Source organism: Myiozetetes cayanensis, unplaced genomic scaffold (assembly GCF_022539395.1).
Source record: "Myiozetetes cayanensis isolate MyiCay16 unplaced genomic scaffold, myiCay2020 scf17, whole genome shotgun sequence".
Lineage (NCBI taxonomy): Eukaryota > Metazoa > Chordata > Aves > Passeriformes > Tyrannidae > Myiozetetes > Myiozetetes cayanensis.
This window is the reverse complement of record NW_026087378.1, coordinates 12,396,084-12,413,317: the sequence shown is the minus strand read 5'-3', so window position 1 is coordinate 12,413,317 and position 17,234 is coordinate 12,396,084. Positions and strand designations below refer to the sequence as shown.

Below are 17,234 nucleotides of genomic sequence, written 5' to 3'. Positions count from 1 at the left end.
AGATGTTGTAAAGTTGTCCACATTAGCAACCACACCCCAAAAAATTGTTGGCAGGACAATATCATGTAGATAAGTGAAATCCCCAATTAGTACCTAAGCAAGCAACAATTCACCTGCATTCCTTCAGAGGGCTTCAGTGATGGTTGTGAGTGCAGCTTTCTCTTCTGAGAAGGAACAGAGGACCTAGAAGGTCCAAAATGCCCAGAATCACATCACAGATGTTGGATTCAATAGCTTCATTGGCAGAGTGAGGTTTATGCACTCAAATAAAATCAGTTTGTGGCATATTTTTAGCCTGGTTTATAAAGCCATGATGGACCTGAAGTATTTACAAAGCAGTAATGATTTTCTGGCCTGCATGCATGTGAGGTGGAACTCTCCAGTCATGTCTTTAGGAAGAAGAGGATGCAGAGAGGTTATTTATGCAAGTAAATTTTTCAGAGTAGATTGACACATATTTATCCTAGTTCAGAATGAAAACTGAAATTTAAAGGGTGTTGCATGAAGAGCTGAACCAATGAATTTAAGAAATAACATTGCAGATGACACTGGCTTGCATGACAAGGGTAGTGGTGAATGAGGGATTTGGTGCCCTGGGAGGGAATGACCTTTCCTGCTCACCTGTTTCAGAAGAAGAGCAAGAAACCTCAGGAGATTTCGGCAGTGGTGGATCTGTTGTATTGTTGGATGATTTGGAAGAGGAACCTGAAGCGACAAAAAAGGACAAAGAAGGGAGACTGAAGATTCATGTAAGAGCAGCTAATGAAGACGATGAAGATGAAGATGATGACAAGGATGATGAGATTGGTTATATATGGTAGTGCCCATCATAATGAGGACTCACATTTTGCACAATATTGCAAGTCACGTCATATCTCTGCAATCGTATCTGAGAGTACCTGGCACAAATATTCCCTCTCTGCTGAGTTTAATTTTGTATTGTCTGTTTAATTTGGATGACAATTTTTATTTCTTTTTTTTTCCAGCAAGGACTGTTTGGAATACAGCTTTTGTTCGGTTGGTTTGGGGGATTTTTGTTCTATCCACAGGGGGCAATGAGTTTTGTTTCAAAACCATTTTGTGTCTTAAATCCTTCACTCACACCACTTACAAAACACATCCTGTGAAAGAAGAATCCCAGAAGGGGCTCAACAAACCAATACAAGGCTTAGAAGCCGTTCTCATGTGAGAGAATTTGTGTCATTAATTGTCACCTGGATCGTATCAGAAACAGTTTTTTCTTTCATGAAGAAGGAGAAGTAGGTGCCTCATTTTCCAGTCCACATTTGGGATGTTCCAGTGAAGTCTCTTCAGACAGTGGCTGCCTGGTACCAGGGGTTTCATCCAGAGAGAGAAACCCCCTGGCAGGATTTTCTCCTTCTTACATTCTCCGAGTCCAACAGGTTTAGTCCAGCTCAGGCTGCAGGCAAAGCTCCCTCCAGAGCACAGATCACTGACACTGTTTATTTGACAAAGAAACCTGGTCTTGATGTTAAGAGATGCTGAGAACCTGCAGCTATCAGGGACCAAGCCCCACAGGCAGGGAACAGGGCCCATCTGCCTTTCAGAGTGCTTTTAAGGAGAGTTTTGTTTGTTTGGAGCATCATGAGCACCTCCACAGCTGCTCCTCAGCTTCTGCCTGGACTCATTTGCACTCAGAGTTTCCCCAGCCTGTGCTTGCAGCTCACACACTGTGGGTCTGCCTGACCCTCATTTAGCAACCCCTCATCCCAAAGTTATAACACTGTCAGGCACACTAACCATCAGAAGTAATAAGCTGTCGTCCCTTTAATTTAAGGAGTTAATATTTATTTGGCCTGTTTGAAAAAAAGCAACTTTAGGGGGTCGTATTTCAAAAGCATAACTCCTTTGCACTGCACACTTGTAATACAATTAAAATCCAATCTGTGATTCCCTCGACATCTCCCATATATTAAAAGGTCTTGTATCACAGCATATTGGCATTAAATTTTTTGCTGTGTCCTTTCCCACAGCAGTTCTCTGACGCTGTGGTGACCTTTTATTATTTTTGCTGTTTTCAGAAGCAGGAAGAGGAACCTTAACCCCACTCTTGCATTAGAATGCAGGTGTAAGTGTTTTAGCAGTGCCTGTGGTTTGCCAGAGAATTATTTTGCAGAATGAAAAAGGTGTTTATTACACTAAAAACTAATTAGATAGATTTTTTTTTTTTTTTTTTTTTTTAATTCTGAGTTAATGGTGGACATAGAGATGGAGACATGGTTGGTTACATAGTCACCTGAAAGCAGGAAAATTCCATGCTGGTTGGCAGAAATCAGGTTTTTAGGTACATTGGCCCAAGGCCTTTGGTCCTCAGCCCTCCCAAAGGCAGTGCCCACCTGGCAGGGCTCTGGGTAGGGCCTCTGCTTTCAGACATGATCAAAAGAGGAACTCCTTTCAGGCACCGTGTGCTGCAGGGGCTCAGTTGTTTTCCCATCTTTCATTTCCTATTTATCTAGATCAGTGGCCTGAGAACAAAATAAAAACCTGCATAATCATGATTAATGCAGAAGGATGTGTAAAACCAGGAGGAATTTGTTGTTCCACGCCCCTGCATCCTCCCAAAAATCTGCCATCAGAGTCATTTGCAGAAGGCCTGCAATCTGCCCTGCCTCGAAACCCTTTGGTTTTCCTGTAGCTCTAGAAAAATATATTTAAAAACTCATTGTCCATGGGCTGCACAGCACATACACACACACATATACACTCTTCTACTTGCCTTTCATAGGAAATCCTGCTGACTTGCAAGAGGAACAGATAAACCAGCATTTCTGTTTCCCTAAAGAGTATGATTTTATGAGCAGCAATTGAACACTGTCAGAAGGTTTCTTCTCAAATATCCTGTTTCATTTTCTTTTGCTATTTTCTTACTTAACCCCTCACTGTCTAGGTCTGGCTCTGCTGTGCTGTGCAGGACCTGCCTGAAGGCACAGAGCTGCCATTTCACCCTGGCACAAACCTGAGCTCCACAATCAGCAGATTTAATGCTCATCCACCTGACTGGCCTCATTTTCCACGCTGAACTGTGGGGGTTTGGGGGCAGTCCTTGTGCCCCTTTGCAGCAGTTGACCCTGGACTATGCCTTACATCAAAGGTCACGGAGCAAATCCCTTCTCCTGCCCAGCAGGGGCAAACCAAGCCCTTGCAGGCAGTACCAGGGGCCAAGGCTGCAGCCCTTAAAGCTGTTAAATAAGTCTTTAAAACTGAATATGACCATCTTTCAGCTGACACGAGCAGACATGGCCCCACCATCCATTTTTCAGAACCACTGATGATAGTCTCCTACCTGTGATCTTTCGTGTGCAAAGCTTCCAAGTCAGAGCTGGCAGGGTTTATGTCTTTAACCATAAACCAATTACTGTCTCCAGCTGGCTACAACTCCAGGGGAGTGGTGTCCAAGCCCAGGTGTTCCAGCCTCGGCAGGACAGGCTGTTGTGCTTGGAAGGGCAGCTCAGACCGTGGAGTGCTTTGAGAGCAAGTTCCCAATGGTTGCAAAGCTGTTTTGCAAAGCCCTTTTGAGATCCACTGGCATCCTCCAGTGGAGGGGGATCTGCAGCCTCTCTATATACATATGTATATCTCTGTGTGTCTGTGTATATACATTTATGCACATCTATGTGTGTGCATATCTAGGTGTGTGTGTCCAGTTTGGGAAGATACAGCGAGAAAATCTTCTATTTCTTTAAAAGAAACCAGCGGTTCTACCAAGAACCAGCGCTCTTCCAGATCGAGCCCCTTCCATTCTTCATGGCTTGTAAAAGATTTCATTTGCTTCCAACTTAATTTAAAGCCTTTCTTTTTCTCTTTTCTTTTTTCTTTTTTTGTTTCCTTTTTTTTTTCTTTTTTTTGCAAAGCAGGACTTCCCATCTGAATCAAGTCATCGACCTTCCAAACATTTTCTCATTGTGACAAATGGAATCAGAGCTGTCCCATTCTTTTAGAGACACAAACCAGTTTTTTAATCTCATTTTCTTTCCACATTAGAGACTGTGAGATACTGTTAGGTGTTGCTCTGTGTTTCTTTTAACTACTGTGGTTAAATCAAAATGTTGAGCTCAGATGTCAGCACAGTTGGATTTTTTGGGGTCATTACTGGCCTTTGCTGTGAACACAAAGAATCCTTTTCATTTTCTTCGCCTTTTTTTCTTCTTTTTAAGCTATTCTGTGCTATTATTTTAAACCATTCAAAGTGTTTATTTAATATTTATTCTACAGTTTATATTGAAAATGTAAAGTTTATATTTAAAACAACACTGTTTGTTAGTGAATGCTTCTCTTTGCCTCTCCAGCCTAGTCTGTTTTAGTCTCAGTGTACATTTCTGGCATGGGAATATTTTGATATTAGAAGTTTTGTAGCCTTTTTCCCCTCAAGCAGCGACTGACATAGATCTAAGGTCACCACTTGATCCAGACCACCAGATTGCTCAAGCTTTGCTTCCCACATTTGTTGGCTTTTCCTGCAGTCCCTTCTGTACGTCATTCGGGTTCCTTTCATCCACAGGCTGCTTTGTACAGTTACTATACATCAAAAAGCCCTTTCTACAGTAGGTGGGTTTTGGTCTTTTTATACTTTTCTCAATGCTGTTGATGTCTGTTACTGTTCAATGTGTAGATCTGTAAGGAGAGATCCAAATATTCCGTGTTTCAGTTCGATGTCCCTACTGTAGATGGATGTAGACTATCATAGTAAGTAGAACTGCATAGTAAATTCTGAATGCTTTTTTCCATAAGGAGTTAAGTGGAATGTGAGCATTTTGCTACCTTTGGTTAACTGTAAATGCTTAACTGTAGTCTGGAATAGTTGCATTTTTGTCTGTCTCAATAAATTTTAATTTGTCTGCGATTCCTCGTTTCCTGTCCTGAATTTTATTAAATCAAAAATTTGGGGATCAAAAATACTGCACTATCTTGAGCCAGCATTTAATCACACATTGAAATGGGTGGTCCTCTGTATTTGCTTCATAACTTACAGCTGTGTTCAATGTCAGCTGTAATCTGTGGAGTTAATGTAAGGTCTCCAGAAACCTCTATTTTAGAAGCAGAAATTAAATCAAACAGGATGGGGTAAATGTACCAAAATCAGAACTTTTCAAATTATATTAACATTGGTTTTTAAGGAACTACCAGGGGCAGAGAGGGAAGTTTTCATTTCTATTTCCTCCCCAGTTTACAAATTTTCATGTTTTTCTGTCTCTCCTGATGGTATCCAGAGCAATTCCACAAACACAGCCACCCTCTACAGTGGACATTATCTACCAAATAAATGAAGGCAAAATTGTATTAAATGCAATTGGTGGGAAGCCATCCTCATTTAGAAATACCTGGGTTTATGTCTCTATTATTAAATTAGAGCTCCTCTATTATATTATTAACCAATTTAAACAACCAACATTATTGCAGTGCTAATTACAGAGTTTAAAATGTCATTTCATCACCTTTTCTTTGTATGGGGAATATTAAAAATACCACATGAAAGCATGAAAAGTACCACATGAAACCTACCTACAGACATTTGGGCAGTTTTGGAAGAATCTTGCAAGCTTTATTTGACACCTCCCTTCTATTTACAAATGCACATGTATACATAATATATGCATTTTTATATATATAAAATATATATGTGTGTGCATAGTATATATAATATATAATATATATAATATATAATACATAATACATAATAGATATTATATATCATATAATATATAATATAATTTATATATTATTATATGTTATATATTATAATATATTATATAATATATTATATAAAAACTATTATATTATATAATATTATATATTATATACAATATATAATATACAATATATTATATATTATATATAATATATTATATATTATCTATAATATATATTATATATTATATATTATAAATATATAACATATAATATATAATATATAAAATATATAATATATATTATATAATATATATAATATCTTTTATATATAATAGATAATGTATATTATATATGTGTGTGTATATATATATACAGTATTTATGTTTATATAGACACACACTGGTGTGATCACCTGCCCTTAGAAGTGTTGATCATGATCAAAAAGAGCCATAAAAAAAGGAACCATAAATTCTAATGGTTCTCACACTTTTTGGCCAGTGAATTTCTTTCTCTTAAAGTTATTTTGTTACTATTCTACCTCTAAATATCAGTAAGGTTGAATTTCTTATTTTCCTTATTTTCAAATGAATATTCTCTTCTTAGTTTTTTTTCTGTGAAACCTCTACTGTAAGATGCATGTATGCACTTACACACACCCCTGCTCTCTCTCTCGCTCTTTTATTTCCTCTTACAAAATTTTCTCTTGGGCTCCCCACCAGCTGCAAAACAGTTGCATTACAGCTTTCACTGATGATTAGTTTCATTTTCCCCTAAATATACTGACAGTCAAAGGGTGAGATATTAAAAAAGAAAAACCATGTCACAACAGCTTTGCACACTGTACAGCTTTTTGAATCGATTAAAAAGAGGCAGAGTGCTATTAATAAGCTTTTGACTTTCTGAGCACTCCCATTTTTGGAATCAGACCAGCTCTTTCCAAGGGGGTGGGGAGGCAAAGTGGAGAGAGCAGGCTTTATCAGTCTTGGGAAAAAAAAATAATGGTGGAACAAATAGATTTGGGTAAGCTGGGAATGAGAGGGACAGACCCCTCAAGCACAGGCAGAGCAGTCCTACCCATCCTTCCCAGTGACTAGAGCAGCTGAGGATCAGCCCATGACAACCCACACGCTGAAGGGGCAGGTTCCTGCTACAGGCTGAGCTGGTCCTGTCCCCTGTGTGCCATATCCAGTAACTGCTTGAAATGAATCCCTGAAAACAAGGTTTAAAAACACACAAACCGCGCAGTGGCACAGCGGGAGGAAGGGAAGAGCAAGGCCAGAAGCAAATTCTGATGTTGCCAAGCAGTCCATCAGCCCAGCAATGAGGCAGAGGTGTGGAAAAGCTCTGAGGTGAGCATCCAATGGCTCTGCAGCCACCCTCCCAGCTGCAGTTGTGCAAGAACCCCCTCTCTGACAGCAGACTTGGAAAGAAATACAACCTCTGGCTGTTGAGTATCAGCTTCTTTCAGATATCGCTATAAATTCCTGCAGTTCCACGCTAAAGGCTTGGGCAGAGGGAGAGTTTGTGAAGAAAACTTAAAATGCAGGGTCTTTGCCAGGTAGTAACTGCCTTTTCTCATCTACAGTTACTCAATAAAAATCATTGCTGGAGCATGACTCTGCTCCCATTCCCAGCCAACACATTTGCCATCTGGCCCTTAAACATGGGAAAATCGACCCCAGAGCATATTGCTAAAGGAAAAAAGCCCTTAAGCACATTGGTTTAAGCTTTGAAAACATATTACCTCTAAAATTATTTGCAGGCTTTGAGAGACTTGCAGGTTTGACACCGATTTCTCCGTTTTGAATATCCCAAATCCGGGTTAATGCAAATGTATTCAGGTAAGAACCTGTACAAGCAGGAGCACAGCCACAGCTTTGCTCCATCACAGATGATGTATCAATTTATCACAACTAGCAAAGAATTGACCTAAATAACTACTAGCCTAAAGTAAAATGAAATAAAACTGAGACTAGAACAAGATGTAGGTTTTCCCAGATTAATGTAGGCTCTTGAAATACTTTGGGTTACAAGGGGCTGTTACAGAAGATCAATATTCCCGTTGCTTTTGGTACAAGTCACGTGAGAGCCCAACACCTGCAGTGAGCTTTGGTGGTTGTTAGAGGCACTAAAGCTGCAGCTCAGCCCTGCACCCCTCCTGCAAGAGCTGCTGGTGTGGCAGGAGGAGATGGGATGCACAAAAACACATCTGCTAAACGCCTCCCTTGTCACGGATGGCACCAGCCAGCTTGGAAAGGTGGGCACTGTTACACAGAAGGAATTACCACGGATTTATTTTGGCAGGCAGGAGAGCCCAATTTGGCTCAGCTGGCTGTAGTGGTGGAGACAAACATCAGGCTGGTTGTTAAACTACCCAAAATAACTCTGCTATCCTCTCAGAGCAGGGCTGTCATCCCACCTGGTCCCCAGCCCAGTTTCCATCCTCTGTTGGAATGACTCTCTCCAACCGACTCTTCTGTAGGATTTTTATTTTTTTTATTTATCTTTTTTTTTTAAATTTTGTCCCCAAGCCTGTGTGTTAATTAAGTTTTAACAAAGAGCTGTATCACTGTAGAACAGGATATCGGATTGCTCATCTGTTTTACATAATTGATTAATTAATAACCTTGCTAATTGAGATCTCATGAAATCCTTTGTTAAACTGGAGCAAGGCTATGTCCCAAACCATTGCTTGTAGGGTTATATTAAAATCAGGACATTTTGGCTGCTCCAACTCCTCCAGACTCTGGTGCAACTCCCAGCACAGCATTAATGTATCAGGGCTCCTGGGCTGCTGTAGAGATGCAGGATTACTGGGTGAACCTTGCTCTACCTCTACCCCAAAAATTTCAAACCTTCCCCTCATTTTTCCCTTCTCCAACCCTCACAGCAGCTCTTCACCTGTGTGAACTCCAGGGCTGCCACTCTCTTGCTTCACTCACACTGCACCAAGTGGTACAGCACCACAGCCAAATTTAGGTAGTGACATTTTCTACCCCTTTTGGCCAAGGGTGAGTGCCAGCGTGGCTATAAAATATGGCAAAGCATATTTTGCTTTGCTTTGCACTACCTGAAAACTGCACCGTGAGCTCTTCTCAAAGGCACTGCCTTCCACGTGATGTGACCTACACCTTTTCTTGGGAGCCATCACAGCTGAAATAAGGCATAGCATGATGGATTCTGTGCTATTAAATGGAAATGGACTTTCCATGGAAATAACCAGCGACGACAGTCTGCATTTTAATGTCATTTCTTCTCTCGTTATTACCCCTCGACATGGAGCACGATGTATTTTCACCACGTGACGCCGTCTGCAAGGCAGCAGCGAGGGGCAGGTTGCAACCTCTGCCTTAAACACTGCTCCTGAGGGTGCTTTCCCAAGGAGCTTCAGTCTGAGAGAGCAGCAAATACTTTCCTTCAAATCTGTCCACTAAGGAAATTTGTATTCCAGTCCTAATCCACTTGTATTTAACGAGGCATAAACCCACAGCAATTGGGGTGTTCAGCCTGGAGAAGAGATCTTAGAGCCCCTTCCAGCCCTAAAGGGTCTCCAAGAGACTTTGGACGAGGGCCTGGAGTAACAGGACAAGGGAATGGTTTTATGCTGCCAGAGGACAGGGTTAGGTGGGATATTAGGAGGAAATTCTTCCCTGTGAGGGTGGGCAGGCCCTGGCACAGGTTGCCCAGAGAAGCTGTGGTTGTCCCATCCCTGGAAGTGTTCCAGGCCAGGTTGGATGGGGCTTGGAGCAACCTGGGCTAGTGGAAGGTGTCCCTGCCCAGGGCAGGGATTGGAATTGGGTGATGTTTAAGGTCCCTTCCCAGCCAAACCGTTCTGTTCTTCTATGATTCAACACTCAGGGGTTTAGTCCACCCATGGTGGGCAGGAACCTTCCTGCTGTGCTGTGGGCAAAGGGCTAAAGGTGTCCTGAGACAAAGCAGCCACATTCTGAAACAACAGATGAAGGTCTCTCATCCCTCACCTTCATTTTCAGAAGTCAGGAGTCAGCCAGGAGGGTGTAAATCCACCAGCCCTCATCCATCCCAAATCTCTTCAGTCCATCCTCAGTGCTGATCTCTGGCTGCTTTATACCCTCTGCAGCAGTGGCTGAGCCTCATCCCTGATTCAGGCTGCAGTCCTGCTCGTGCTGAAGGGCCTTGGCATGGGCTGCTCTTGATGAGAATTTAATCCCCAGGATCTGGAAAGGATTTAGGACCTGGAAACAGAGATGGGTTAAAATCCTCCACGGTGGACAAAAAATCTGCCTTGATACGTGCACCTGCAGAAGAAACCAGGGACAGTGGGTGTTTCTGAATACCACAAAGACTCCTGAGACACTGGGGAGGGAGGAGAAAACCGAAGTGAATCAAGAGACAAGACCTGGCTTTCAAAAGTCCCTTCTAAACGGCTAAATTAGGGAAGAAAAATGTCATCCCTTTGTTTTTTAGTTTTTGGTCTGTCTGTATCAGTGCAAGAAAGGCTGGGGACATCACTCCTGCCAGGATTGTTTGTATGTTGGGGTGGAGGGAGGAAGTGTGCTGGTTACAAGTCTTACTTCCACACTGCTGGGGCAGGTTTTGAGTGATGAATCCAGGGGCTAATCCATCGTGTCTGCCATTTCAAAGAGCCCTGATAACCTCGCCTCTTCTTGTTTTCTTCTCTGAGGCTTTTGCAGATTTGCTAACACAACTTTTCCCTGAAGAAGGATCACACTTCAGGCCTGAAATGCTCTGATTATTTACAGTTTGTCACACCGTAGTTTATATTTATTGATTGCGGCCTTTATTTACACGTGTTCATTACTTTCTTATTTCAGTCATTTATCCTGCGTGTCCCCACCCTACTTTTTCAATTATTTCACATTCTCACCGTTTATCAATTATATTGCCAGGATGCATTTAGAGAGAATAATTTGTTTCTAAAGCGTGATTTTTTTGACAGCATGATTTGTTTTCATCTTTGCAGCCAATCTTAGGATGACAGTGACTTCAGGGCAGAGAATACAAAGTTGGGAAGCTTTTTCCTGTGAAGACTCGTGCTCTCACATATGCACCAGCACGTTGTGCTGACCTGCTCATCAAGTCCACATCAGTTCAGCCCTTGGTGCAGTTTCCCCCTCCCAGGGAAGTGCTAGAAACTCTTCGAAATTATCCCTCAGTGCTGCTTCACCCCCAAAGCAGCATTGCTGGGTCACTTTGGAGGCTGATAAAGCACCTCCAGTGGTGACTGGAAGGATCTCTGGGCAGAACTCAGGGCTCTGCTCTCTGGCAGAACTCAGAGATGGTGTTTGTTCCCTTGGGAGCAATCCCTGATGACAGGGATGGCAGAGCCCTGCCTGCCCATCGCTGGGCTTGGCTGGGAAGCAAATGGATCCTCTCTGGCAAAGTGCTGTCACAAAGAGTCTCTCTGCTTGGCTGGGCTGTTAATGTACTCCCTCACTGCAGTCTCCTTAGTTCCTCTGCTCATTAACACCAGTGAGGGGTTTTTTCCTGCTGTCTGGCTTTTGCTTTTGGAGCTTTCCAGGCTGGCGAGGCAGCAGGGTTGGCTCTGCAGAGGTGAGAGCCAAAAAAGCACAGACCCTCCCAACCCATCCTGCAAGGAAATCATCCAGCTTGGATTGCCCTAGGACTCACTACCTGCCTCTACTCATTTACTGGGACAGCCTGGCCTCTCCTGTGATGGTGGCTCTCCAAAAAGCTGAAGCAATGACAAACAAATTCGCTGGATCTGCTTTCTCAGTGGTCTCTATCCCAGGGCCAGAGCTTGGCAAGTGCAGATCAGCTGCCACCAATGTGAGCCATCACTAACACATCCATGGCTTCATACAGCTCCTTAGGACAGCTGAGTGCAGGAGATGTGCTGGGAAACACTTCCTGGCTTGTCAAACCCATTTTTAGCCAGCAATTCATTTGTGAAGGTTGGAACGGACTTTCAAAAAATGGACTTAAGTAAATATTTGGAGAAGGTAAGGGATTGCTAAGAATACAATTCTGGAAGTATTTATGTACAGTAATCAAAGCTTTTCACACTGAATTCAATAAACTAGCTTTATGGGGCTCTAAATCTGGAGTTTGTTACACAAAATTGGGAGGCAGAAGCAAATTTTGCAGGATTTTATATGACTCTGTGTAACAAAGAGCATGATTACTTTTCAGAGAAACAAATCTGTGTATGTCTTAAAGCTTCGTATAATAAAACCACAAATGGGAGATGAGAGGGGATGTTTAATTCCCAGATTGGGTACATTTAAAAGAAAGGTCATTTAGGTTAAAAGAAATGTATTCACTCCTTGGCCTGGGCTGTAAATCAGTGCATTTCACTGAAAGCACCAAAGTTAAGGAGGTGGATACAGGAGGACCTGACCTGTGGGGTTTTTTGCATCCAAGGGAATCACAGAAGATTTACCCTCACCCCACAGCACTTATGAAGGCACTTGGAACCTTTGGTCCTTTTAGGGTTTGAGTTAAAGCAAATATTTTTGGAAAGGCAAAGTTATCATCACATGACAGATGCCTACAATTTCCAGCAGGGTGATGTGGGATTTGGGGTGTGTCCCCAACAGAAATTACAGAGAGGATATTTGGGGCTCTCACATGTCCCTGACTTTCTGCCTTTGCCATTAAAAACCTCTGCATTTCTTCTTCAGCTCTGCAAAGGATTCCTTTTTCTCAGCAATGTATTATTAGGGGGTTTACAGCTATTCCCCCCTCCCCAACTTTCTGCCCAGCAAACTCCTGCTTTTCACCTTCAGCCTGACTTTGTAATCCATGGTTGGTTTCAAATCAGCCTTTCAGCATGGTAATGAATGGATTAACTTTCTGCTTTCTGATGAGTAGTAGGAAAAATGTTTCTGAATTATCAAAAAATAATTGGAATTAAAATTGTAAATGGTTTCTACAAGGGAAGCTTTTGTAATTAGCTGAATCCGTATGATGGAAGCTACTATAAATAACAAAAAAATGTGTTTACCTAATCACTGGGAAAGTGCACATTAGCTCTCTAATTAGAAGTCCCTCATGGCTCTGCTACAAACTTTGGATGTAAAACAATTTGTTTCATGCTCCCTTTAGCAGGTAAAGGAAACTCCATCAGTCCCACCTGTGCATGTCCACAACTGGGGGGGGGCAGATGAGAATTAATTGACAGATTCACACTCATTTCTGAGTCCCTGAGACTCCCCAGCCCCTGAGACTCCCCAGCCCCTTGTCCTGCAGATCCCAAGAGCCAAACCAGTGTGTGCCATCCCAGCCAGTGCCAATCCACTGGGGTGCTGCTGGAGGGACAGGGGCAGCTCATGAGGCTGAAGCAGACCTGGATGCAGAGGGATGGGATGGAGCAAAGCCATGGCTGCTGTTCTCACACATTGGAGCAGCTTTTATTTAATATACTTGACCTATTTAGTGAGTAGAGAACACAGATTTATCCTTGTCATGCTAAATAGCCATTTGTACCTGCTTTGTTAAACTTAAATGAAGATTTTATTACAGTTACAGAGATAAATTCACGATGTGAGGGTTGTTTGGTTTTGGTTTTTTTCCAGGATCCAGCTTGTATGAAAATCCTCTCAAAAGACTGAAAACAGGAAATACTGTTCAACAAATGAAAACACCCTTTACCATTTAAAAATATATGACCTTTTTTATCTGCTGAAGAAAATCTCTTCACTAGATACATTTGCCAGGGGACCAAATTCTGCAAAGGGAGTTATGCTGCATTTCATAGAGAGCCTGGCAATTAAAGTTGCTGCTCTGCTGTGACTGCCATCACACCAGAGCCCAAACATCTGCCAGGCTTGGGGGTAACCACACAGAGAAGTGCTAATGCCTCTTTTCTTTACTGTCACCCAGTGGGTAGCCAAGCAGAGGAATTGTGTGATTGATGACGACTTCTGTTTTCCAGAATTTCAGAATCAATTGAAATATTTACTGTTTTGAGATAAGAGGGAAAATACATACTTTAGGAAATAAGGCATTTTTAGAAATTGCTTGTTTAAGACTCACAGGGATTAGCAGCCAGGACATGGAAACACAGGATCCCTCTCCAGTAAAATGAGGACCAGCAGCCAGAAGCCAATGCCCAGGGGCTCTGCTCCTGCTCCAGGCACTTACAAACCAACACAGGGGGTTTTACTGAGCAGGAGAGGGTCCCACTGCCCTGAACCACCAGTGAAAGGATGTTATTCAAGAGGACACACCACCATCACCCTGTAACACATACACCTCCTAAAGTGGTGTATGCACTCTAAAAATGCACTCTAAAAAAGTGCATTTTTTTAGAATGGTAGTATTAGAAACAGAGCAACAGAATAGTTTGAGTTGGAAGGGACCTTTTAAGGTCTTCTAGCCCAAAGCCCCTGCAATGAGCAGTGACATCTTTGACTGGAACAGGTTGCTCAGAGCCCCATCCAGTCTGACCTTGAATCTTTGACTTCTTTGAAAATGTGCACGGTGATGCAAATGCCAAACGTGAATGGTAAATACCCTTTTGCCTTGTATCATTAATGCTGCTGGCTGTGGGCAGCAACTGCACATCAGTTCCCAGCAGCTGAGGATGTAGGGCTGTTGCATACAAAACACTCTGGTTACTTTGCAAGTCTAGGGAGAGTAGGTGTAGGTGCCCCAAATTACTGAAAATCTGAATAAGTTGCTCAGGCTCTTACCTCGACGTAGGAGGCAAATACCAGGAAATCAATTTCTGTGCCCAATTTACTCTCAGTGACACTTGCACACATTTTACAGGCTAATTTGTCATTTTGCTCCAGTTGTCACGTTATTTCAGGTCACGGGACCATCAAGTCAAAACTTGGGTTTGACCCTCTGCTCCACAGTCCAGAAATGGAAAGTCAAAACACCCGTTCTTTTGTGACTCCAGAAGAGAAGCCATAAGTTATAAATAATAATAGAGTGGGCAAATCCATCCTGGTTTTCTGCCACCTTAAGCCCACTCTGTTGTAAGCAACTCCTTTATTATCCCACAGCCAATGGTGGGAAAAGACTGTTTCATGTCCAGGGAAAACGTGACGTGCCTCACGGCCAGGGAGGTGCAACATGAACCCTCTGGGTAATTTATCCACCTCCTTGTTTAGGCAGAGCCACAGCCTGAAACAGCAGCAGCAGTAAATGGGTATGGGCAAGAGTGACAGGATGATGTTTGGTGATATAGTGAGCAGTTGAGGATGGAGGAAGCATAAAAGGAAAGGAGTAAGATGGTACTAAATGCAGTCCCATGAGGCAAAGTGATGGAGGCAAAACAGTAAAAAAAATATATCTACATAAACCAAATAAAGCCAGGATGCAAGTGGAGGGAGATAAGGGGGGCAGAAGAGAGCAGCTCTTGGCTGGGGGAAGGGTTAGGATGTGGGGAGCAGAGGAGGGTGAAGGGCACAAAAACTCATGGGGTGGGGTGGTGCTCACTCACATTTTCAACCTTCATGGGAGGAGTGGGGAGAGGACAATACAGTGTGTGGAGTAACAACACAGCGCAGCCACTGCTCAGCTGCTGCCAGAGAAACCTCATTTATCTGTCCCAAACTCAGCTTTTACATTTCTCCACATCTGAAAGCAGTTTTTGTGTCCCAGGCTGGTCACTCCACCCGGAGCTCCTGTGCACAATGCACATGGGAACCTGCTGCTGGAAAACCTATCCCAGAGCCTGCCACAACCTTTCCAGCCAGATCTCATCCCTGCAGGGTCCCTCCCACCCTCACAGGAGGTCATCCATCAGCCAGTAGCAAACAGTGACCAGGAGAGCCCTGAGGGGTGAATGATGCAAAATATCTTGTGTTCCAGCAAGGGCTTTAAAAAAATACATCAGTTCTTGTGAATCACGTTTTATATACAGATAAAGTTATACATATATAATGACTGTTACTTGTCGGTGAACTCCTTTAATAATCAATTGCTAATTAAGTTCCACTGCCCTAGTAGATCTAAAGTAAATCCCTTTCTGAGACACTAGAAGTGCAGCCAATAGCACTTATTGATTATGCATGTCAGAGGCACTGGACAGGGAAAGGGGCCCTTTTTCCTGCCCCTTCAGAAGCAAGGTCTGAAAAACAGACATCAGAATTACCAGAATAATTTGTTATCACCTTTGTTATCCTTTTGACTGTGGATGTGAACACATTTTCCATAGGAATGAACATACCAGGAGGTGTCTGGTGCCAACCCAGACCGGTACAGAGGCAGAAAGAAATCAGTGCAATACTAATAAACACAGAAAAGCTGCTCCCATTCAATTGCTTTTGACATTTTACTGGAACAGCTGTTCCAGTGAAATATAATGTACAATGCTGGCTTTTACCAGGAGAGATTTGTCCCTAAAACCCTTGGTCATGCAAGTTCTTCCAGAGCCTGAACAAGGTCTGCTTGGGGCCTCAGCCTGCAGCCAAATCTAGGTGACCTTCCTGTTGAGACCTGCTCTGTTTTGCTGGGCTGCTGTTTGCCATTTACATATTAAACCCATAAATTCCTTCACTAACAAGAAACAGTGCTCCTCACATACCTGTTTTTAAATTACAAGTCTTGCACTTAGAGCAATTTAAAACTGGCTTACTTTCTCCCTGCTATCAATCAGAGATGCACTTCAATTCCCCAGTGCTCTGGGGACTCAGTAGGCTAGAAAAAGCAAACAGGAAAATAGAATGAATATTTTGTTTTTGTTATTCATTGCAGTTGCCTGAAAGCAGACGGATGAAATCTGCTAAAAGTAATAGGAACTGGCTGCCCTTTTAATATGTCCCTTTTTAAGGTGTCTGTCAGGAGTCCAGAATACAGTTCAATGTTCATTATAGCAGCACGCCTCAAGTTTTTTTTATTGAAGCCCAGATTTCAGGTGTCAGACTCTATGCACTCTCTTGTGGATGTTTTGCTTCGGTCCTTGGAGGACTAGAAGCTGTGTGGACACGTATGTGGGTGTGAGCATGGGCCCCAACTCAAAACCTCATGAGAATCTCTGTGTTTTGTGCCTGGGTGTCACTGCCTGTAGCTCTGGGGCCACCAGAAACCCAGCAAGTACTGGGTAACACTGAGCATAAGCCACAGTTGTCAGCCACCATCTTATTTGTGAAATTTTCCTGAAATGAACCTTTTTTTTTTTCCCCTCTATGTATTTTCTTTCAAAAGCCCTGCTGTGCAAAACCATTACAACCATCACTGCTGCCCCAGGCGAGCCTTTATTTTTTTCTTCTTAATTTCTACAGCAGGAGGTGATTACTGACAGAAGTTCTCTCATTCTTCCTGAAAATCAGCCCCAAGTTTCCCATTGCCTCTGGGCATGAGCTTCCCAGCCTGAGAGCCTGTCATCATCTACTTGGAATATGGAAGAAGAAACACCTTGGTAGGTGTTTAATCCAGTCCCAGGGTGAGACTTTCTCACTGCCAGGTGGATGGGCCCAGAGCTGAAGGTGACTCTGAGCCCAAACCCAGGCTGACATCTGAGCAGTGTCCCAGACAGCAAGGGCAGAAACATCTCCAGCCTTTTTGTCTCTGATGATGGGGCAGAGATGCCACAGAGACATTTACAGCTGAGGAGGGCTGCAGGTCCCTTCACTCACACCAACCACCCCCACTGTGCCTGCTCCAAGTAA

General features: G+C 42.9%; 1 protein-coding gene across 1 annotated transcript in view; it reads left to right on the top strand.

Moving 5' to 3' along the window:
- SPOCK1 (SPARC (osteonectin), cwcv and kazal like domains proteoglycan 1) overlaps positions 1–4,861 on the top strand; it is a 251,052-nt gene extending 246,191 nt beyond the window's left edge. Inside the window, exon 11 of the mRNA XM_050312287.1 lies at positions 631–4,861. Within this exon, the coding sequence (XP_050168244.1) occupies positions 631–821 (191 nt within the window). The 3' untranslated portion in view covers positions 822–4,861. The remainder of the gene's footprint in view (positions 1–630) is intronic.
- Positions 4,862–17,234: the final 12,373 nt, after the last annotated feature.